Below are 25,110 nucleotides of genomic sequence, written 5' to 3' on the forward strand. Positions count from 1 at the left end.
GGAAGGCCACAATCTAAGAGCCTATTCCCAGAGATCTCCTCTCTCTGAACATTAGTTTTCCTTGTTAATCAGGCTGCAGTAGTGTTTGGAGGCTATCTGAAAAGTGATGTACAATGGCTTGTCCTTTCAGGTGCTGATCAAAGGTCATCTGGTAGGGGTCAGGCTTTCCAGCTGTATTATAATGTTTTTAGAATTAAACAGTTTTGACTACATAGAGAATGAGGGTCAGAGGCCCTGCCTAGGTAGCACATAGTGAGCCTTCTATTTATGCTTTCAGGAAGAAGAAAGGGGGAAAAGGGAAGTGTGTAGGGGAAAGAAGAAATGAAAGAAAAAAGAAAGAGAGGAAAATAGATTGTGTAAATAATTAAAAAGGTATAAGTTGAAAACATTATTTTGCAAATAATGTTTGCACCCCAGGCCTGAACCTGAAAGACCAAACATTGCTTTTAAATGATTTAAAACAATTCTTGAGAAGCATTTTGGTCAACACAGTGATTTATTCCTTTCCAAGAACAGGAATTTTGCAGAAACAAAGTCCTCAAGAATAGTAAGAAAAAAAGGACAAATAAACAAGATTTTTGTCAAAGAATTTCTTATCCTTGTCCTTGGAACTTATGGATTAGAAGATAGACTTCATTAAAATAAGATGTCTGAGTGCTTCCATATGCATGTTTTGCTGGGCACTGAAAATAGGTAAGCTGGATTTGATTTCAAATCCTGTAATTTCATACAGTAAATTTGTTTTCCTGGGGAACATGAAGACAAGATAATAAATTACATCCTTTCTGCCTACTATTATGTCTTTTTCTATTTTCTCTCATGCTAAGAGTTATGAAAATCATTCAAGTGCTTCCTTATCTTACCATTGCAAGGGCTTTCAAGTACTAAGAAACTCAGTTCTTTCTCTTAATTAAAATTCATTGGGGAGATGAATGGAACATGACATGTACATTTATTGTGTATGCTAATTGGACCCAAATCTTTTGGAATTGCTGGACATTTGAACATAGACTGGACTGAAATCAACTGTATTTCATCTTCCATCAAAGAGCTTACTAAGCAGAATTAAACAGTACTTAAATTTATATTTCTGAAGGAAAAATCCTTTTTAAAGAGTGAATCATTTTTTAAGTAAATTGTGTGAAGTACATGTTCTAACTATTTATTAAAGCAGAGCATGATGGATCTTGACTGAAGAGCACTTTACGTAGTACTTTAAAAGCACTTGGTGTGTGGTTATTAGTTTTTTTCCTGAAAAATGAATGCTTTTAAAAAATAGTTTAAATATATGTCTCAGACACACAGTCACCTTGGCTCATTTAATTTTGAGAGACTGATTATGAATGCAAATGACAAGAAAACGTGAATGTATTTACCATCTACTCCTGGTACTTTCAGGGTTGTAGGGTGATAGCAGTTAGTGGTGGAGTGATGTTTACAAGACTCTGCAGGTTCTGAGCAGAACTGTGGGCAGTCCCTGCTTTATAAATGTCCTTCTCTGGAAGAGTGCTGATCCGTGGGTCTGCTGTTGTACCAAGGGTATGCAGAACTTTCTTCTTTATGAGAAACTGTTTCTCAGGGGTAAATTTATATTGTCCTACATGTTTTAAACATGGGCCTAGAAGTTGTAGCCTTAGAGCTTTATTAAGTACCCTGCTAAATAATTAACTTTGCAAATTAAAAATGTGTTTAATTTGGCTTTTGAACCTATAGTAATGAAACCAAGTGTGCCCTTCCTAATTTGGAAATATTTCTTTCTGGTTTTTATTTTGACTTGTCCCCAGCTATCTACTTTGGTTGCTATTTCTAGCATCCCAGGGGAGCTGCTTCCATGGTTGTCATAGTACAGACAAACACAAGAAAACCAAGACCTCAGTGCTTTCATAAAGCATTTATTTTTATTTGAAAACATTATACAGGCATTACATTGCCACAGCCAGTCCATAGGGGTGCATGCAAATATCAAAAATGGACAGTTGTTCAACTCATCAGTGTAAATTTGCTTTTTGGTTCATATTTTTCATCTGCAGTGTCAGGATTAGTGTGCTTTGTTATGTGGCTTAACAATAGAATCCTACCCATGGGGTAAAATCTGTACTGGCAGCTAGCTGGGGACTACTAGATGGTTACAAATAAAAATAAACCCAAAACAAATAATACTACACGCTTGTCAAAAGGTTAATAGCACAAGTTAGCAATATCTAAACTAAACATTGAAACATTTTCATGAGACAAATTTTCAGTGGTGCAAATTTTTCCATTGCTTGGTCTCCCTTGATGTGTGTGTTTCAGAGTTTGGAGCCGTGGGAAGGTGTGACCAAGGCAAGATCGGTCCCCAGTGCAAGTTTTCATTGAGGAATGAGAACCACTACTCATCTCTGGCAGGGTTTAGGAGAGCTGTGGTTTGCTCTTAATCAAATTTTATACAAGTTGCTAAAGTTTCTTTGTTGAGGAGAGAGTGGTGATGGATTGAAAAGCTGAAAGTTTTGCTGGTGTCTACTGAGGTTATGAAATCTCAGAAACTAAACGGCTAGAGTTAATATCGCCCTATTCCCATATCCCACCCCACTCCCCAAGGACCAATGTTTTCACACACAAAAAAAGAATTTGTTCTTTACTTTTTTTTTTTTCCCCCTTAAGGGTCAGTCTGGAGCTTATGATCTTAGACAATTCAATGTGTTACCAGCCTTTCTAAATGAAGACAAACCAACACAGTGAGGTAACCCAGTGACATGGAAGTCTGATTACAAGGACACTGAATGATAAAGGTATACAGTGAATTCATCTTGACCTTCACACTTGGTTTCCATTCAATGGAGTCAATTAAAATATCCTATAAAATAACTCATGTGTTGACCTTTAACCATCAGTTGATTGCAAACATTTTGGAAATTTAAATTAAAAAATAATTCCAGTCCACTGAGTAGACTTGGAAATAGTTTCAGCCACTTGCTTTTCATAAGACTACTAAGTGTCTACAAATTAGTGTCATAAGAATGAATTGAAGAGACAAAAACATTTGGCTTAAAATAAATACTAAAAATGCAATAAATCAAGCAAATTATGCAAACCAAAGGAATGTAAACACAAAAATAAAACCCACAGTCTTTAAAGGTCTTCAGATCTGAATGGACAAAATATTCAGAGAAAGGTATTTAATTGGTTTAAAAGGTAGCAGAGAGCAGATGTTGACAAGGGTGTTTTGATTTGATGTAACCTTAACATTTACCCTTTTCCCCCCACAGAAAATGAAACATGTTTTTAAGGGAGCTGAACTGACCCTGAAATCTACACATTAGAGAAGATCATTTTTCTTCCCATCTCCTGGGACAGGACCATCCACACTGGATAAGTCAGGTAAAATGGCCACAGGAGTGCTAGCAGGAGCAGGGGATAAGTTTGCCCGCCATATTAAGGTCTTGTTCAGGCTCTACTCTGTCCTCTATGGATACCCCACTGGTGTTTTGCCTTGCTTGCTTAGGATGTATTTATCTGAGTTGCCAAATTTTCATAAACATTTATACAAATCCTGATATTCCATTGAAGATTTTTTTGAATGGCATTTAGGTTAGCCAGATTCAAAGAGCACTTCACATTCTGCCACACAGAATCTATTCTAAGTTAAAGGGTTCTTTATTTCCTGTGTTTGGCAAAAAGGTTCTTCATTTCCTGTGTTTGGCAAAAAGGGCTATTTTATGGGCAACAGATTAGACTAGTGACATATCACTCAAAGCCTTATCAGGACACTGTAATATTCTCTATATCCATAAGAATGTGTGTCAATATAGTCTGTTATTGGATGGATGCCAAATATGACCATAATGCCAGACTTTTTCAATGGTGACATCATTACCACTATGAAGTGACCAGAGCAATTGAACTATTATTAGAGATTGCTCCACATCAGCACCTTGACTTTAGGAGGTGGCATAACCAATGATACTCCACAGCAAAGATAATTTCCATGTTGGTGTACTTCAAAAAGGCTTCCATATAATTAGGAGGGCAGAGGACCATGGCTTTTTCCAGTGCCTTGAATAATTTCCACATTATTAGTAGGGAAATCTAGGGGGAAAATTGTTTTTCCCCTAGATTTATGTATTGTTATCCTGAAGCAAGGATATAGGGAGAGGATGAAAGGTTTTTAAAAAAACATATCTAACCCTAAACACAAATGCTATTATTTCTGGGGTTTCCCAAAAGCCACAGAAATGGAACAGTCCTTGTCCTGATATTATGGGGACTTGATCAGCAGAATCGCATGGCACAACAGAAAGGCATGGCCTGGAGTCATCAGAGATTGAAATATAAAAAGGCTAAAATGTTTGTTTTATATCTATTCCTAGAATAGAGAATTATATGGTCAGTTGCCCCTCCCCACAAGGGTCACCGCACAAAATACTTATTGAGCAGGCAATCCAACAGGTAACAGAGGAAACCATTAGCCACCAGGTCCCTAGGATAAGGAAACTTCTCAGGGGTGGAGCTCCTGTGGCATGCATCACTCATAGAGTCTGTGCAAAAAATAAAGTATGATTCTTAAAAAGTGGCTTGCCATAGAAAAGTGGGATTTATGTTGACTACATGTGGGTCTGGCAATAGTTCCTATTGGGAGTATAAAACCTCCTCCTGAAAGTCAGTGTAATAACAGTAACAATAATAATACAAATCATAATAACAATAATACTTGTTTTTGATTCAAAAATATTCACAATAATTAATGCAGGGCGGGGGGGGGGGGTTGTGATCAGGATACGCACTAGCTAGACATCTCTCCAAGTCAGGTGGATGGGAGCCTGTGTCCCCAGTGATTTCCAGCTTGTTCCTTTTACAAGCTTTTGGAGGATTTGCTACCTTGCAGTCCACCTATGTAAACTGCACCTAATAAATACCTTTCTCTATGTACAATACAGAGATGATGGGCAAACACATGGCCACTGATCTGTCTTCAGTGGGCAGGGTGGGCCTCTCGCTAGGCCACACGAACGTGGGGCTCCTCTTCTGTCTCCTGGCCCAGGCTGGTGTAGGTGACTGAAGGCTCCACCTGAGCTGTGGTTGGTAAGTCCACAACAGGTCCTGAAGGATTGCGGAACTGCTTGTACACTCGGGGGTCCTGGGCTATGTAGGTGGAGGTGGAGGAGTACAGCACTAGCCCGATAAGGATGGTGAAGAAAGACAGGAGATAAAGTCCTGAAAACTAAAAACACAACAGTAAGGTCATTTAGCAGCCAGAGCAGAAAGACTGCCACATTAATGAAGCCTAGTGAGGCAGGAGGAGCTGCTTCCTTATGAACAGGCAGCTTGATGGGCTGGCCAATACATGTGATGAAAAGTGAATTTTCTCTTCCTAAACTAGCTTGGTCTTATTGATTCCCCTTATCTTTTTCTAGACCCTGTGGCTAATAAGAGGAACACTTAGCTAATTGTCTCTAAAGTGCCAATCTAAGTACCTGGTATGTTGGGAGAGCTAGTTAAGCACAAATTAAAATACATCAAGTTAAAAGCAAAAAAAAAAAAAAAAAAAAAAAAAATCCCCAGCATCACTCAATAAGGACTTGCTTATTTGTGGCCTCATTAAACCCAAATGAAATACAGATATTCTGTTTAGAGTTGTAATGAAGCCATAAACAAGGAACCGCTCACTGACAGCTGCATCAGGGAACTCTGGTTTCACCATAATCCAATGCAGACATTATCTGTCTTTTCAGTAGGAACAACTATTGACTTTGGTAACTATCTTTTTTTGCAAGATTAGATTATTCTTTGAGAGGAAGAAACAGTACAACATTCCATCCCTGCCCTGCTAATCAAAAAGCAAAACAAATAGGATTGTCCAGATAGAATTCTTTACCCGAAACTGCTTGCTTGACAATTCATGGAGTTTGTGTGTGTATGTGTGTGTGTGTGGGGGGGGGGGCGGGAGTAATTGGTTTATACAAATCCCAAGAATTCACATATTTTTGAAATATTACAACTTTGGGACTTTCTCGAGCAGTTATACTGGAAGTACTTGAGTAGTCACTAGGGGAGATAAGGGAACAAGATGAGTGTTTTCATTTTTCTTGTTTCACTCCTTCATTCAATGAATAGTTTCTTGCAATGCCTTCTCTGTATCAAACATTGAATTATATTCTGAGGAAAGAGAAATGAAAAATATGGCTGGTCTTGACCACCAAGGCCTTAAGAGTCTCACAGGAGAAACAGAGGCACAGACACACAAAAGCAATGCAACACACTTGTAGAGTGTCAAGGCTCATTTCAGTCAATAGCTATTATCCCAGTCTTGACCACTTCCTGTATCCATGGGAGAAAGGGATCAATTTTATTTCCTACTGTATTGTTTATGCTCAATTCTGGAAGAAATAACAACTGATAAAAAGAGAAAAATTCATTGGGGGCTGGAAGAAAGGAGAATAGGAAAATGACCCAGTAGGTTATGAGGCTAAAATAAAGAGCTAAAGAAATAGCTATAAATGGTGGCTCAATAATAGGAAAGGCAGTCTTGCAATATGACACAGCAAAAAGGTATCTCTGTAGCTAAAAGTCCCTGCCACACTGTTTGTTCACTTCTTTTGCTTTCTGCAGGAACAAGGTTGCTAAGACTAAAGGTCTGATTTTCTTTCTATAGCAGTCCTTGCCCTGACCCCCAACTCCTTTATTTTTCACATTCCAACCAAATGATGACACTTCATCAGATGGATTTATGTACTAGACTCAGCTTGAAATAGCTTCACTTAATTAACTTGAAATAATTAATTCAGTTTTCCCCAAAGAAATGTGCCTAATTCTTTGATTCATGAATTTGTAAAATAAAATGATCAGGAAAGAAGATCATTAACTCAGAAAACCTACTTAACCCCAAATTTGCTTCCTGAAATTCTATATTCAAGAGCTTCACCCTTTATCAGGAACTTTAGTACATTAAATGGGTTTATTCCCAACATTATAAGATCACTTCAAATATTTTGTAAATGACCTTCACTTTCAAAACTCTACGTGTGTCTTTTCAGGTCAAGTATGAAACTTTGCATGGTCTCAGGTATGAGTCTGCCTCTCTTCTTGCAGATGGAGGTAGAGAGATTAAGAATGGGAGCTCATTCCCACCACCAAACTGGAATCATAGCTTTATTCCTTTGTAGCTATAACCATGGAAAATTTTCTTAAGTTTTCCAGGTCCAAGCTTCCTTGTCAATCAAGGGCCCCTACTATGTAGGAGGTTATAAAGATCAAGTAAGATAAAGCCTGAAAAGGACTTATCACAGTACCTATCTTACAGCAGTCATTCTGTTGGTTTCATTGTTGTTGCTATTGTTTTTGTACCACTTAAAAGGACATGGAACCCCAAGATTGAGTGAAAAATCTGCTAGAGAGTGCTTTCTTGTGCCGCAGCTTTGGAACAACACATATTGTATTTCCAATGCATTTCTATTTAATTCATACAGAATTCCCTCTAAGATTGCTCTAAAGATAGATGGCATGAAATTTTATACAACAGTGGCATCTTGGAAGTTACCCAAGAAATTTATTATAAGATGGTAGAGAAAGTTTTCACTTCCCCCAAAAGGGAGCAGACAGACAAGCATCATGTTGAATCAGGATAAATTCTGAACATTACAAATGGTGACAAAAAGTCCTGATGTTTTAAAACAAGAAAGGTTTTTCATCTCCCCATTCTTTTAATTTTTAACAGTACAAAAGGAAATTTAATCAGGGTACCTGATAGAATGACCCCCAGTTCTGGATAGGTTGCACTTATCTTGTTCAGCATTCGTTTGAAAAACCATTCAACAAAAGTTTTGTGCAGTCTAGGCTGCTTAATTTGTTAACTGCAAAGACATTCTTATTTCTCCTTTCTCAAGCAAAGAGGATAGGAACGCTCAGTGAGGACTGAAAGCTCTCTCAGCATTTCAGAAAAGGCAAGATTTGGGGGAGGCTTGTCTCCACTGAGGGGCTGCTCTCTGAATATACTGTGTGGTCATTCCCTCAACCAAATGTAGCCCTCAGAATATGCTGTGTGTTCCGAGATACAGGCACATGACAGCCTGCATTTTATCTGCACATAAGTCTGGAGAAACTGGGAAAGAATGAGCCTTATGTTAACATTACCACTCTTCGGACAATGTTTGCTTTGCTGCATTTTCCATTTCGATAGGTCTTTGTGAAAAAAAGGTCAGAAAATGCTACCGTAAATGAGAATTTCTGTGTGTTGCTTAAAATAATTTGATCGGGATACAATTCATTATAAAGGAGGTGACTTGGAAGGCTGATAATAAGTCTGTACAAACTCTTTTTTAACTTCCAACTAGGAGTAGTTAAACCTAGCTTTTAGACAGCTGGCATGTCAATATGGTTGCTATTTAATTAATGTGGTATTTGGCACATCATTAAAGACAGACAAAATTTTCATTTTATTTTTGGCATTAAACATCTAAGTTGAATTTTAATAAACTAAAGACTTCAATGGACTTAAACCTAAACAAGTAGAATAATCACATGGTTTGAAAGTCATTTTTCCAAGTACATTTATAAATATATCAACTATGATATGTGAGGGAGAGGGCAATTTTCTAAGGGCAGCTTGCTTTCTTCTTGCTTGACTAAAAACAGCAGTGGTTGGCAGAGGAGAACATGGGCAATCCTCAGAGGGGAATAAAGTGAACTAGGCAGGGAAACTCATTTAAGCTGAACTTTTATTGACTGGTATACATCAGCTACTTGGTATGGTAGGCTTGGTTTGACCTTATTTCCTGGCAAGTGCACCTTAAAGGAGACCGTTTATGGTATATGCTTCTGTGAACTGTAGGTTCTTGATGTTGGACTTGGGTCATTTTTGCTAAATAAGTGCTTGTACTTATTAACGATGAGAACTAACTGTTGATTTAATGGATAATAAAAAATTCAAGACTTAGCTCTTCCAAACAGGCATATGACAGTTTATATATCTTAAAAAAGATTCAGTGGAAAAAAGAAACTGTTACTCATGAGAGGCGAATAAGGATTGGGAAAGAGTACTCAGTGAGTTTTCTTAGGAAAGGGGGAAAGAGAAAGCAGAGTGGAGAAAAGCTCCTGGAGTTATTTGAGAAAAAAGGACAGATCTAGACTTACCTTGAAGAGTCAAGGAAGCTCAAGAGATAATACAGTAGAAGGCAGGGTCAGATTAGAAAGAGAAACGATATATGTTAAAAAAAAAAAAATATATATATATATATATATATATCCAGGACGAAAGAGGACTGCAGAATTGGATTTAAAAAATGTGTTCTCTCTTTTGTTTATCTTCTTTGAAAAAGTATTTTGAGAATTTAATGTACAATTTTTTTTTTTTTTAAAATAGACTTCATTCTTAGAGCAGAAAAGTAGGAAGAGAGGAAGAGTCTTCAGGTAGCCCTGAACATGTTTATACAGTCTTGACCAGGAACATCTTTCTGATCACAATGCATCTTTGGGCCACACAAACTTACACCGAAACCTCCTTATCACCCAAAGTGCAACACACACCACTGTGTGTGCTCTTGCTGCTGACCTGATGCCTTCTAAACTTACATTTCAATAATGAACACTTGTTTTTCTGGACAGAAGGGGAGGAGTCTGATGGAACATTATCATTGTTGGCATCTTATGCACCACAGATGAATGAAGGGCAATGCTTTCCAGCCCCCAAGTGTTCTCAAGTCTATCTATAGATGAGTAGGGGAAGGAAAGACCAAGCACCTCACACCATGGCTCAAGGACAATGCTATTGTTAAAATTCTAAGAACACATTGCCTGTTGGTTCTCTATTTGATCTAAGTCTACCACTGAAAGAAGCATACCATTTGGAAATGCAGTAATGCTAACAGTTGAAACTTGTTCCTGAACTGCTTAAGGAGGTAGAACAGAAATGATGTTAAGGATATTTCTAGATTTATTAGAAATTTCTAAGCATTATTCTAAGTGTTATGGTTTGGATATGAAATGTACCCCAAGGGTTCATGTGTGAAGAACATGGTCCCCAAATGCAGCAATTTGGGAAGGTGATTGGATTACAGGTTCTGATCTGATCAGGGGATAATCTACTGATGGATTCATAATTTGGTGGCTTTATTGGGAGGTGGTGGAAACTGTAGGAGTTGGGTCTAGTTGGAGGAAGTAGGTTACTGGGGAGTGCACTGAGCCAACAGACTATGGACTAAAACCTCTGAAACCATGAGCCAAAATAAATTTTTCCTCCTTTAAATTGTTTTTCTCAGTTCAGGAACAAGTATCAACAGTTAGCATTATTGCATTTCCAAATGGTATGCTTCTTTCAACAGTGGACTCAGATCAAATGGAGTCCTAAAAGGCAATGTATTCTCAGAATTTTAACAATAATATTGTCCTTGAGCCATGGTGTGAGGTGCTTGGTCTTTCCTTCCCCAACTCATCATTTTGTTCCAGGGGAAAAAAAGTTCACTAATATAAATGATTTTTAATGCTGAAGCATTTCACATATATGATGAATATGTAGGCATGATACCAATTTCCTTTTTAGTTTTTCTTTTTAAAAATGCCTGGGGATAGAGCTCAGTGCTAGAGCACTTGCCTAGCACAGACGAGGCCCTGAATTCAATTTCCAGTACTGTAAAATAAAGAAATAAATTTTAAAAGGCACCAATCTAATTAAATTCTATCTCCCTCCCTCCTTTTCTCTCTCTGTCTCTGTTCCCCACCACCCCAATCAGGGACTGAACCACTGAGTTACATCCCTTGTCCTTTATATTAACTATTACTAATTTTTAATTTTGAGACAGGATCTTACTTGTATGCCCAAGCTGGCTTCAAACTAGCAATCCTCTTGCTTCAGACTCCTGGGTAACTGGGATTATAGGTATGTGCCATTGTGCACTTTCCCATATTTTTAACTCCAGTAGAAAACATCTATGAGGGTAAAGTCTAGGAATCTGCAAACTTAACAGATGCTTTAGAAATCAATGCAACCGTGGGTAAGTAGAGCAATAAATGGCAGTGACTGGTTATTTTCAAGGTTATGCAGCCTTGGTTGGTAAATGTGGGCTCAAGAGCTGCTGGGAAGAAATTCCATATAGAATTCCATAACTTTAACAAGGTAATTGTGGCTGGGAAAAAATTAATTAAAATTTTAATTAAGTTTGTAAAAACTCTCTTAAACATTCTTTGCAATGCAAAACAAAATGTTCCTCCCCTGCCCCCCTTGTATTTGCCTTCAGGAAAGTGTGTAATATAAGATGCACATAGAAATGTAAATCAACTGGCACATCTATCAGTGATTAATACATAGCCCGATTCTGTTTGATATGGAAACAGGTTGCCAGTTTGGAAATGCTGGATATCAGAGTGGTATAAAGACCCATCAGTGAATAAATAAAGTAAAATGCCAATTAAAAGAGTGAATCAAGTCATGTGTGGTGGTTCACACTTATAATCCCAGCTACTTGTGAGGCTGAGGCAGGAGGCTTGCAAGTTCAAGTCCAGCCTCAGCAACTTAGCAAAATCCTTTCTCAAAATAAAAAAAAAAATAAAAAGAAATGGGGATTAGCTCAGTGGTAAACACCCCTGGTTTTTTTTTTTTTTTTTAAAGAGTGAATCATAAATTAAATGTGTGGCTGCTCTAGTGAAGAATAATTGAAAGGGAAATCCTTGGTCTGTTGAGTCCCCACTTTACATGTGGATCTTGGGGTAGACCTTTTGGCAGGAGTCTTGGAAGGGAAGTAGCCAACTGCTACATGTCCTGGGGTGGGAAGGAGAAGTGTTCAGTAATGAAAACACATCTCTCACTTCCCTGAACTTCTTAGAGGGTTGAGGACCACGCCATGTGTCTAGGAGAGCTAGAGCTACAAGAGGCTACTGGTCAGTGCTGGGTGTGCTGTAGGCAGTGGCCTGGTTAGGATCCTGTGATGGAAGGCTCTGCCTGGGCCTGATCTGTTGCTGCTGGGTCAGTGCCAGTTTCTATTCTGCCACAGAAACTAGACAGACCTGGCTCCACAGAAAAACCAACACAAACAAGTTCATGCTGGCTCTTCTAATTTTGGCTCTGCACTAAACTAACAAGATCATTTTTATTATTATTAAATGTATGAAAAATATGAAAGTTTGACTTCTGGGTTTACCAAACTAGAAATAAATGACCTTGGGAGACACAGCTTTTTCAAATACTTTCCGACTCCCCAATTATTATCTTACATGTGTCTCCCCTTGTTTCTCCTATTCTTTTTCTCATTAGCCAAAAAAAAAGCTAAATCTTTCTGATTAAATATTGCAATATTTCTTTCTTCTAGACCATATTATGGAAAATACCAAATGTGGGCATGGTACACAATCTACTGACATATCAGACTTAGAATACTGGCTCCCCACTGCCTGTTCTTTCTCTAGGGAATTCCAATCCCAAATTCATGATAATATAATCAAGCCAGGAAATAAAAAAAGCTTGAGTGCTTTAGCATGGCAACGGTTTCTCCATCCGTATCAGAAAAGCAAGGCATTGTTAAGATTTAATATTTTTAAAAAATTATCCCTTGAGCACTGAATTGTTAAAAAGAAGGGAAGCAGCAACCAAGTTCCTTGCCTGTCTGTGTGCCTGTCACCCAGGCCAAGGCTGTTGCCCTGAACACAATCCCAGTTTGGTTTATGAGGCCTTATATTTGGTTTGCAAAACCAATTCATTTGGCAGTATCATTTATGCAGCCAATCACATCTTGGGCTGATAAATTTTCTTTTTCAGGCAAATATCTTCCCTTATGGATAATTTCACACATGAGTACAGCAATAGAGAGCTAAAAATGGATTCTGCCATTCTCTTTTATATGACAAACAGACAATTTCACTTGGTTTGATGAATTGATAGAAATTCTCCTTCATGTAGATTTCTGTTTTCTGCAGTCCATTAAAACATTAATACCCAGGTCAAAGTGGAACAGAAGGGGCTTCCATTTTGGGAGTGTTTAATTATAGGCTCAGTTACAACCAAGGCTATTTAGTGTCTCATTTTTGTTACCTTCCCATGCATTGTTCTTAATATCACTATGTAGTCTAGAAGGGAATACATTTGTGTAGAAGACACAACGAGCAGTAGCCTTTGCTCCATTTGGACTCTTATATCACAAAGCATATATTTTCCTCAGCACAACAAACAGATGCACATGGAGCTCTAGTGTTTTGCAGAAGACTAGATGTTAAAACCAATGAAGACTAGTTTCTAGCAAATGGTAGTATTGCTGCTCAACATATCCGAAATATCACCTGTCCCCAAACAATGGAATCAAGGGATGGAAATGGATGTGCCACTATTCACTATTTGCTCTGTTGATGCACTAGCAAAATTTTTAGTTTCAAAGGGAAGCATGCTTTCCTTGAGAAACAGAACTGACTTCACAGAATTGCAAGTTAAAGACTGTCATGTGGATACTTTCGGCTCCTCATGCTTCTGAATCAGCAGGCAAAGAGGGGGAGTGAACAGTGTTTATTATCCTTAAAGAAAAGGAAGATGATAAAACTTCATGAGTCTGAATACCTCTTTCTGTTCTCCAAAAGCTAGCCAAGTTAAGGGAACAATGAGAGTGAGCCTGGGCCAGAATGTCCAGTTAACATATTATCTTGAAGGACACTGGCTTTCTCTTGTTTATGCTGGGAACTTGGGCAAGTTTGGGTTATCTGAAGAGAGCTGCTTTCTTGCATACATGCCAAGTTCCTTGAGGTGCCAGTCATACAATGTACAAAGCAAGCTAAGCTGATGGTGCTTCTATAAGCTAACCTACAAACCATGCTCCCCTACAGGAATAGGTGAGGATTGGAGCACTGTGGAGAAGGAAATGCTTGTTGAGGCAGCCACTCCTGGACAGAGCATTGTGAGGGATAGGAGGTACTATTTTCTGGCAAAATATGGGAGGTACTGTGTAAAACAAGAGGTAAACCTGGCCAACCCATTGCCACTGGACCTTCTGGCAAAGTACCTGTCCAATCCACTTTCATTGGCCCCCACAAGCATTTCTCAGTAAACCTAATATCTAATACCCCATCTCTGGGTATCTTCTTTGGTCTTTCGGCAACCTATCCCACTGCCCTAGAACAACTGGACTGTGTACATTGCACAGTGCTGGATGGGTGAATTCTGATCATCAGAGGAAAACTGGACTACTGCTTTACCAAGGAAGGGGAGAAAATGTATATCTGTAATACAGGAGATCCCTTAGGATCTTACCATATCCAGAGATTAAAGTCAATGGAAAACTACAATGATCCAGTATAGGAAGGACTACTAAGACTTTTAAGGAGTTGAATAACTTCATGATGTGAAAATCCATTAACAGCACACAAATTTCTGACAGCCACAGGAGCTGGAAGAGAAAAATAATAGATTCTTGCCCAGTGCAAGAGCCTTTGGATAGTACACACCTCTGCTGAACCTTAGCTTTAATTCAGTGAAACTGATTTTGGACTTCTGGGCTCCATAACTGTGAGAGAATAAGATTTGGTTAGTTTGAGCCACGAAGCTTGTGGTCATTTATTCCAGTGGCCATATGAAACTAAAAGACCCAGTAATTAATTATTTGTAGAATAACTGAGTATGACTGTGAGATGAGACCCTAAGTAGCACCTAACCACCAATCCATTAAAAAAAAATACTACTGACTTCCTACTACGTGTCTCATGCTGGAGCTATGGTTATAAATAAAAGGGATATAACCCTTGTTTCCAGTCTATGTGGGAAACAGACTAAAAATAAGTTGAAAGAATTAATCTGTAATACAGTTTGGGGAAATGCTATGAAGTAAGTAAACAGGTGACAGGATGATGTGACAGAGTTCCATAGAAGCTACTTAAATAGTCAATGAAAGTCTTGGGTGAAGATGAGGCATTTGAGGGCTAAAGGATCAGAAGAAATAGCCATGAAAGCATCCAGGGGAGGAGCATCCAGGCCAGGAGACATTAAGAACAAGAGCCCTAAGGATGACAGGGTTTGGATAGCTCAAGGACAGTCAATGTCACTGATGTCCAATACTTAACAGTGATTCATAGTCACTGATAGGATTTAAATTCATCACCTTCCTCATAACTCATGAGGAAACTGTTGTTATTTCCCCCCCTTTTCAGAAGAGGACATGAAAGCATAGTGTGGTCAGGAATGGATATGGAAGCCACACTCAGGGTCAGTGTTCGAAGATCAGCAGTGAATGTCTATTTTACTCAAAATTCAATGAGAAAGAAGAATCAAAGAGTGTTCAACAGAGGAGAATCTAATCTAACTTGTGTTCTAAGAGGATTATTCTGGTGAGTAGTAGGTTAATGGTAGAAACAAAGAAGCAGAAGCAGGAAGATCAAGAGACATTGTAATGGCCTAAGCGGGAGGTGGTGGTTTGGACCAAGATGGTGGGAGAAGAATCCATTCTGGAAGAAGCTCAACATAATTTGCTGACGGGTGAACTGTGGAGGATAAAGAAGACAGAATCAGACTGAATTTTGATTACTGAAGCTGAATATTCTTAGGTATATGATTCTTTAGTAAGTTTTCTCACAGAGCATTTATCCTCCTATTTCATATATCATTTCTTTTATCAGTGGTGATTTCCATGTATCTTTTTTTTTTAAATATTTTTTTAGTTGTAATTGGACACAATGGCTTTCTTTTATTTATTTATTTTTATGGGGTGCTGAGGATCCAACCCAGCACCTGGTACATACTAGACGAGCACTCTACCGCTGAGCTACAATCCCAGCCCCTCCATTTATCTTTGATTGTGCTAGTGTAAGTTGTCTTGTTCTAGGTATAATTCCTACCAATATTTACTCCCATAAAGTTCTCCCATCACTTCATTCACCTCCTTCTTGTAGTCTGAGAAACATTCTGAGAATTGTATTCAGGAAAGGACAAGGAATAACACATCTAAATTAGGTATGAAAATCTTGCTTGGCAAACACAGCTGCAGTCTACCTTTTCCAAAGTTTTTTCTCATTTCATTTTCAAAGAACCAATCTGTCAGAAGAGTATGGGGTACCACGATGAACACCTGATGCTGGGGAAGTGGGAGGCTCAAAACTGCAGTTTGGCCTTTGATCCTGTAGTCACAGCTAACACGATGCCTGGAGACCTTGACACTCAGCTCAAGCCTCTTCCCACTCTTCTAATTGCGTGATTAACTGTACTACCAAGCTGTTAATTATTTCTCTTTCATCCGGTCCCTATACTCAAGCTTCTAAGGACAATCCATATCTCTTTTACATAAAGAAAGGATGCAACTTAAATTCAACATATATTGGAACAACCTTAATGTATTATTGATGAACTTGAGAGATGTTCTTTCTTAAATATAAAAAGAACCAGAGAAAAAGCCTTGACAACATGAAATATGTGTTCCCTCTCAACATATTGAAGTGTATTTCCTTCTTTTTTTATGTACCTTTGGTAGCTTTCTGTGAAAAATGGAAAAAGGAAATCAATGGATGAATAATTTATCTGTAAAGATTAGTATGATACGGCAATTGTAAGGGAAGAAAACATTATGATTTTAATGGTTATGTTTTTCCTAAATAAGCAGTTTATTTCCTGATAAACAGCTGCCATATTCTCCTAAATAGCCATCAATATTTACTTTTAAATTTCAGAATTTCATGAGAAAATTTTGGTTATCTTATAATGCCATTGATATTGAATTTTCACAGTATTGTGTAATCCTTAAAATCCATGCAGTGCTATAAAAAAATGCGAGTTTCTTTTCCCCTCCATATATTAAATTTTGTACCAATTCTAAAAATAAAATTATCTAATGTCTTAACAAATAACAGCATAAACTTTGGGTGATGCTATATTTTAAAAAAAACACATTTTTCCCTCAGAATCTAGAAGTGTCCCCTGTGCTTGACATCCATGAATCAATATATCTATCATGATCTATAAGTTTCTCTATATACATTTTTGAGAAAGATGGGAATGGCCAGAGATCACCATGCTTTAAAGAGACCTGTAATTTAGGACCTTCTTTACTGTCAAATTAGCTGGTGGATCTTTCCTCTGGACAAGTCAATTTAAGATTGTAATTATTATTGCCTGATTCTCATACTCCTGAGGTGTACTGTATGTATTAAATCAGTTTACATTGTTCTCCCTGTTTCCAGATGCTTTTGCTTCCCAGATAGCTCATTGTTATTTGTAAGATATGGCTTTAATATTCCTTCCCTCTTACATCTTAGCTCAAGATTACTGATTTGCATGGGTCTCCTACTCATTCCTTTACATAAAATGAAACTCATAAAACATTAAACCAAAGATATATCACCACATTTTTGAGTGTGCACCCTACTGAAATTCTTACAACAAGATGGACAGGTATGGCCTTAGATACCACCAAGAACAGAAGACTAATGGAAAGGTTTCAAGGAAAATTAACGTCTACTTCGAGGGTCAGTAAACTACTAAATATAGCAGCTGCCTGTTTTGTAAATAAAATTTTATTGTGACACAGAAATATCTGTGGTACAGTTGAGTAGATGTGAAGTAACTACATAGGCTGAAAAGCCTAAATATTTATAATATAACCCTATAAAGAAAAGTTTGCTGACCCCTGGTTCATATCAACACATATAGCTAGAGATAGGTAGACAGAGTCTTTGATGGTGAATCATTTAAAACTTATCCTCTGGATGACTTACGGGTAACACATCCAAAATATTAGATATAATTTAATTCTCTTGGTAAATTCCCAACCTTTAATCTGAGTTCTTTTCTCCCATTCTTCCATACTCCTGTTATACTTCATACAGTTACCATGCTATTGACTTCTGAATCTCCATGTTCCCTTGAAATGTTCCCTAAGCAATCCATCAATTTAGCCAAAGCATGAACCAAAACGATGGTTTGCTATTGTAAATCTAATTTTTTTGTTTTGTAGCTCATTTCATCAATTTGAGCTGTAAAATCCACATTGATCAAAAACTTTATCAAATTAAAAGCTCAATTGAAAGCATCACCAACAAATTAGACCACTTGGGAGACAGGATCTCAGACAATAAAGACAAAATATATAATCTTGAAAAGAATGTAGACAACACAGTGAAAATGGTAAGAAACCATGAGCAGAACATTCAAGAAATATGGGATAACATAAAAAGACCAAATTTAAGAGTTATAGGGATAGAGGAGGGAATAGAATTCCAAACCAAAGGAATGAGCAATCTATTCAATGAAATAATATCCAAACACAAAGAACGAATTGGAAATTGGATTGAAGAGGCTTACAGGATGCCATTCAAATGTACAAAATCACAACAGATCCACACCAAGGCACGTTATAATGAAAATGCCTAACATACAGAATAAGGAGAGAATATTAAAAGCCATGAGAGAAAAAATCAGATTACATATAGGGGGAAACCAATTAGATTATGTGCAGATTTTTCAACCCAGACCCTAAAAGCTAGAAGATCCTGGAACAACATATATCAAGCTCTGAAAGAAAATGGATGCCAACCAGGAATCTTATATCCAGCATAATTAAGCTTTAGATTTGATGATGAAATAAAAACCTTCCATGATAAACAAAAGTTAAAAGAATTAACAACTAGAAAGCCTGCACTACAGAACATCCTTGGCAAAATATTCCATGAAGAGGAAATGAAAAACAACAATGACAATCACCAAAGGGAGGTATTACACTAAAGGAAAAACTAATCAAAGGAGAAACCAAGCCAAGTTAAATACCAAAAATAAACAAAAATGGCTGGGAATACAAATCATGTCTCAAAAATAACCCTAAATGTTAATGGCCTAAACTCATCAAGCAAAAGACACATACTGGCAGATTGGATTAAAAAAAAAAAAAAGACCCAACAATATGCTTCCTCCAAGAGACTCAGCTCATAGGAAAAGACATCCACAGACTGAAGATGAAAGATTGGGAAAAATTATACCAATCACATGGGCTGTAGAAGCAAGCAGGGATTTCCATCCTTATATCAAAGTAGATTTCAAGCAAAAGTTAATAAAAAGGGATAAAGAAATATATTTAATACTCCTTAAGGGAACCATTCACCAACAACACATAACAATAATAAATTTATATGATCCAAACAATGGAACATGTATGTTCATCAAACAAACTCTTCTGAAGGTCAAGAGTCAAACAGACCACAACACAATAATTCTGGGTGACTTTAACACACCTCTTTCACCAAGAGATAGATCTCCCAAACAAAAGATGAACAAAGAAACTATGGAACACAATAATACAATCAATAACTTAGACTTAACTGACACATATAGAATATTTCATCCTTCAAAGAACGAATACACTTTCTTCTCATCAATACATGGATCCTTATCTAAAATAGACAAAATATTATGCCACAAAGCAATCTTAGCAAATATAAAAAAAGTAGTGATACCACCTTGTATTCTATCAGATCTGAATGGAATGAAATTAGAAATCAATGATAAAATAAAAACTAAAAGCTACTTGAACACCTGGGGACTAAATAATATGTTATGAGTGAACAATGGGTTGCAGAAGACATCAAGGAGGAGATTAAAATTTTTTTAGAGGTGAATGAGAACACTGATACAACATATCAAAATCTCTGGGACACCAGGAAGGCAGGAAAGTTCATTGCATGGAGTTCATTCCTTAAAAGAAGAAAAAGTCAATAAATAAATGACTTAATATTACATTTCAAAGCCCTAGAAAAAGAACAACAAATCTATACCACAAGCAATAGAAGACAGAAAATAATTAAAATCAGAGCTGAAATCAGTGAAATTGAAACAAAAGAAACAATTGAAAAAATTGATAAAACAAAAAGTTGGTTCTTTGAAAAAATAAATAAAATTGACAGACCCTTAGCCATGTTAATGAAGAGAAGGAGAGATAAAACTCAAATTACTAACATACGTGATGAAAAAGGAAATATCACAACAGATGCTACAGAAATAAAGAAAAAAAATAGAAATTATTTTGAAAACTTGTACTCCAATAAAATAGAATATGGGCTGGGGATGTGGCTCAAGCGGTAATGTGCTCGCCTGGCATGCACGGGGTGCTGGGTTTGATCCTCAGCACCACATAAAAAAAATAAAATAAAGATGATGTGTTCACCGAAAAATAAATATATAAAAAATAGAATATATTGAAGGCATTGACAAATTTATAGAGTCATATTATTTGCCCATATTGAATCAGGATGATACACACAATATAAACAGACCAATATCAAGCGATGAAATAGAATGTGCCATAGGAAGTCTATCAATCAAGAAAAGTCCAGGACCAGATGGATATATAGCCAAGTTTTATATGACCTTTAAAAAAAAAAAAAACAAAAAACAACAAACTAATGCTAATACTCTTCAATTTATTTCAGGAAATAGAAAAAGAGGGAGAACTTCTAAACTCATTCTATGAGGCCAATATCACCCTGATTCCAAAACTAGGCAAAGATACATTTTAAAAAATAAAAGTTCAGACCAATATCTCTAATAAACACAGATGCAAAAATTCCCAACAAAATTCTAGCATATCATGTACAAAAACATATCAAAAAGATAGAGCACTATGATCAAGTGGGGTTCATTCCAGGGATACAAGGTTGGTTCAACATATGGAAATCAACAAATGTAATTCATCTCATCAATAGACTTAAAGATAAGAATCATATGATCATCTCAATAGATGCAGAAAAAGCATTTGACAAAATACAGCACCCCCTCATGTTCAAAACACTAGAAACACTAGGGATAACAGGATCATATCTCAACATTGTAAAACCTATCTATGCTAAGCCTCAGACCAAAATCATTCTAAATGGAGACAAGTTGAAGGCATTCCCTCTAAATCTGGAACAAGACAGGGTGCCCTCTTTCACCACTTCTATTGAACATAGTTCTTGAAACACTGGCCAGAGCACTTAGAAGAAATTAAAGGGATATGCATAGGAAATGAAGAAGGAAGAAATTAAAGAGATACACATAGGAAATGAAGAACTTAAGTTAGCACTATTTGATGATAATATGATTCTATACCTAGAAAACCCAAAAAGTTCTACCAGAAAACTTCTAGAACTAGTAAATGAATTCAGCAAAGTAGCAGGATATAAAATCGACGGCATTTCTGTATGTCAGTGACATATCCTCTGAAAGGAAAATGAGGAAAACTACCCCATTTACAAAAGCCTCAAAACAAACAAACAAACAAAAAACAAACAAAAAAACTTGGGAATTAACCTAACAAAAGATATGAAAGACCTTTCAACAAAAACTACAGGAAGCTAAAGAAGGAAGTTAAAGAAGACCTTAGAAGATGGAAAGATCTCCCTTGTTCTTGAATAGGCAGAATTTATATTGTCAAAATGACCATACTACCAAAAGCACTATACAGATTTAATGCAATCCCAATTAAAATCCCAATGACATTCCTCATAAAAATAGAAAAAGCAGTCATGAAATTCATCTGGAAAAATAAGAGACCCAGAATAGCTAAAGCAATCCTTAGCAAGAAGAGTGAAGCAGGTGGCATCACTACAGCAGACCTTAAATTATACTACAGAGCAATAGTAACAAAAACAGCATGGTATTTACACCAAAATAGACTGGTAGACCAGTGGTACAGAACAGAGGCCTCAGACTACCCCACATAATTCCTTATATTAGACAAAGGTACCAAAAACATGCACTGGAGAAAAGATAGCATCTTCAACAAATGGTGCTGGGAAAACTGGAAATCCATATGAAACAAAATGAAATTAAATCCCTATCTCTCACCATGCACAAAACTCAACTCAAAGTGAATCAAGGACCTAGGAATTAAACCAGAAGAAAAAGTAGGCTCTAATCTTCATCATATTGGATTAGGCCCTACTTCTTTAACAAGACTCCTAAGAATTAAAATAAAAAATTAATAAATGGGATGGATTAAAACTAAAAAGCTTCTTCTCAGCAAAAGAAACAATCAGTGAGATGAACGAGAGCCTACAGCCTGGGAGCAAATTTTTACCAGTTTGCACATCAGACAGAGCACTAATCTCTAGGGTATATAAATAACTCAAAAAGCTAAATTCCAATAAAACAAATAACCCAATCAATAAACGGGCCAAGAAACTGAAGAGACACTTCTCAAATGGTGATATATAATCAATCAACAAATATATGAAAAAGTGTTCATCATCACTATTAAGAATACAAACAACAATAAGTGTTGGCAAGGATGTGGGGGAAAGGTACACTCATACACTGCTGGTGGGACTGAAGAATGGTGCAGCCAATATGGAAAGCAGTATGGAGATTCCTTGGAAAACTTGGAATGGAACCACCATTTGACCCAGCTATCCTACTCCTGGGTCTATACCCAAAGGACTTAAAAACAGCATACTACAGGGACACAGCCACATCAATGTTTATTTATTCACAATAGCTAAACTGTGGAATCAACCTAGATGTCCTTCAGTAGATGAATGGATAAAATGTGATAGAATACACACACACACACACACACACACACACACACACACACACACAATGGAATATTACTCAGCAATGAAAGAGAATAAAATCATGGCATTTGCAGGTAAATGGGTGGAGTTGGAGAATATAATGCTGCGTGAAGTTAGCCAATCCTCCAAAACTAAATGCCAAATGTTTTCTCTAATATACAGAGGCTGATTCATAGGGGGGTTGGGACGGAGAGCATTGGAAGATTACACAAACTCTAGATAAAGGGGAGAGAGGGGGAGGGAGGTGGCAAGGGGGTAAAAAAAGATGGTGGAATGAGATGGACAATACTATCCTAAGTACATGTATGAAGAAACACAAATGGTGTGAATATACTTTATATACAAGCAGAGATATGAAAAATTGTACTCTATATGTGTAATATGAATTGTAATGTACTCTGATGTCATATATAACAAATTAGAATAAAAAAAATTTAAAAAGGGCTAGATAAATATTTTAGGCCATTTACTGTAGCCATTGTAGCACAAAAGCACCCGTGGATAATGTGTAAATATATGGGCATGGTTATTCTTCAACTGAACTTTTTAACAAAAGTGGGCTTGGCTTAGAGATCATAGTTTTTGCTCTCTACCCTAGAGGATCGCGGTCACAAGGAAGGATCCTGGGTTCCTGAATGACTGCATAAAAGCACCCTTCCCTCACTGCTAGAAGCCAACACTCACCCCAACTCACTCAACAACATGAAAGCCCCGAAACAGGCTGCACTGGTTACTGTGTAGGGGAGAGCCAAGCTCAAACATTCATTGCTCTATCAACTTGGTGTTCCATGTAAAGTGATTTTGGGCCTAGTGATGCCAGTTTCCACAATTCTTTACTTGCAGTCATTAATAATATCAAAAGATAGTCATGAAAGGCTAAGTATTAGTTTTAAAATCTCCCCTTTACAATTACATGTGGGTGCTATGAGCTTAAAATTCCTAGTCTTTTAAGATGCATTCTTACAAAAAAAAAAATACAAGCTAACAAGCTACTTATGTGGATATATTTACAAATACTTTCATGCCATAGGATGTCACAGGTTGAAGCTGCCTCCCCTGGCTTTTAAAGTGCAGTTACATTGCTGAAATTTCTCACTGCTGCAGAGGATCAACAGGCTGCTTGGCTCAAGATTCTGATCCATGTCTAATGAAAGATTCCATTCTTAATGAAAGTTTCCAGTCTCTGCAAACTCTCTGGCACAGGCTCTCAGATGTTAAGGATATTTGAAATTGCTGGTCTATTCAAGTTTCAAGTGGTTTGAAACCTCATCTTTTGCATTAATCTGCCTGGTGATTTTTAGTGTTCCTGTCATCTTTATTTATAAATAAAGAGGTAAGCACCAAAACAGTGGCTGGAACATAACATGCATAGAATGAATAAGTATGTGCTGGATGATGTTTTAAATTGAATGCATCATAATATATTATTATAATGACTTAGTGTCTGGAGATATTAAACTTTATTTGCCAAATCTCTAACACCAACAACAACAAACAGTAAGAGAAATTGGCACACGTGGGATTTAATTATAGTGGCAGATTTTGAAATGTTAGGGTGAATCATCCCCCTATCCTCAGAGGATATAACCTGGATTATTAGCCTAGGCAGTCAATATTAAGAAACTTTTATTGATTTTACTATTTTATAACTCCGAGCAATTATTTTAAAAATCATCTGGCATAAGGATGAGAATAAAATATGCAGAATGTTTTTAAATGAAAATGTACCAGTGAAATTTTACAAAATTTTGCACTAATCATATTACCCAGAATAGTTGAAGTAGTCTTCTTGAACAAATCTTAAAAAGCTCTCCCCTTTTGTTCTCATGCATATTTGGGTGATAAAAATGTTTTTCTAATGCAAAAGAGAAGTTTTATGAAGCCCTTACCTTCCTAAGCTATTACTCTTTAAACAGGGTCACCTGTGGTTTCAGGCCATATAACTAATGGCCTAAGTAGAGTATTTGAAGGGGGCTGGAGAGAACTCACCATGTTCATTTCTTATATCAATTTCTAGTTTATTTTAGCAAAGCCACAGAGATGATATCTTCTTATAAAATTACTTTCAACTTTAACTACTATAGCAATTCTGAGGCAATATTAAACCTTGAAAAGGCAATAGATAATGGTTGAAGTAAGCTAGCTTGACACCTAAATGTCAGGCAAAAAAGGAATATTCTGCACGCTCAATATTGGCTGCTATTTTGTTGACGAATGCTTAGCCCATGATGGCATGTCATGAAAGAATTTATTGGAGATTTATTTAAAGAAACTTTTAATGTTTTAGTATTTCTGGTTATCATCTAAAAATTTATTTTAAGAATGAAATCAAAGAATTCAGTTGAAAATGATCGATACAGTATTATCTAAATTTTTATGCATAAGATGGCAGTTTTGCTTTTCAAACAAGGAATAAGTTAGTAAGAACTCATACAAAATTAAGAGCTACATCTTGTTATATTTTTTTTCTTATTTATTTTTACTTTTGCTTTTATTATTTTGCCTAATTTTATTAGAGATTTATAGTTAGTAATTGGACTCATCCTGACAAACTTGCACATGTATGGAAAGCAGTTTTAGCTCCACCCCTTTTCCATCCTGTTCTCCCTCCCCTCTCCCATTCTCCTTCCTCTACTCTATTAG

General features: G+C 36.8%; 1 protein-coding gene across 1 annotated transcript in view; it reads right to left on the reverse strand.

Annotated features, from left to right (window-relative positions):
* Window positions 1–1,876: 1,876 nt before the first annotated feature.
* Slc35f1 (solute carrier family 35 member F1) overlaps window positions 1,877–25,110 on the reverse strand; it is a 387,998-nt gene continuing 364,764 nt past the window's right edge. The window contains exon 8 of the mRNA XM_078019331.1: window positions 1,877–5,197. Coding sequence (XP_077875457.1) covers window positions 4,973–5,197 — 225 coding nt within the window. The 3' untranslated portion in view covers window positions 1,877–4,972. The remainder of the gene's footprint in view (window positions 5,198–25,110) is intronic.

This window comes from Ictidomys tridecemlineatus, chromosome 8 (assembly GCF_052094955.1).
Source record: "Ictidomys tridecemlineatus isolate mIctTri1 chromosome 8, mIctTri1.hap1, whole genome shotgun sequence".
Classification (NCBI taxonomy): Eukaryota; Metazoa; Chordata; class Mammalia; order Rodentia; family Sciuridae; genus Ictidomys; species Ictidomys tridecemlineatus.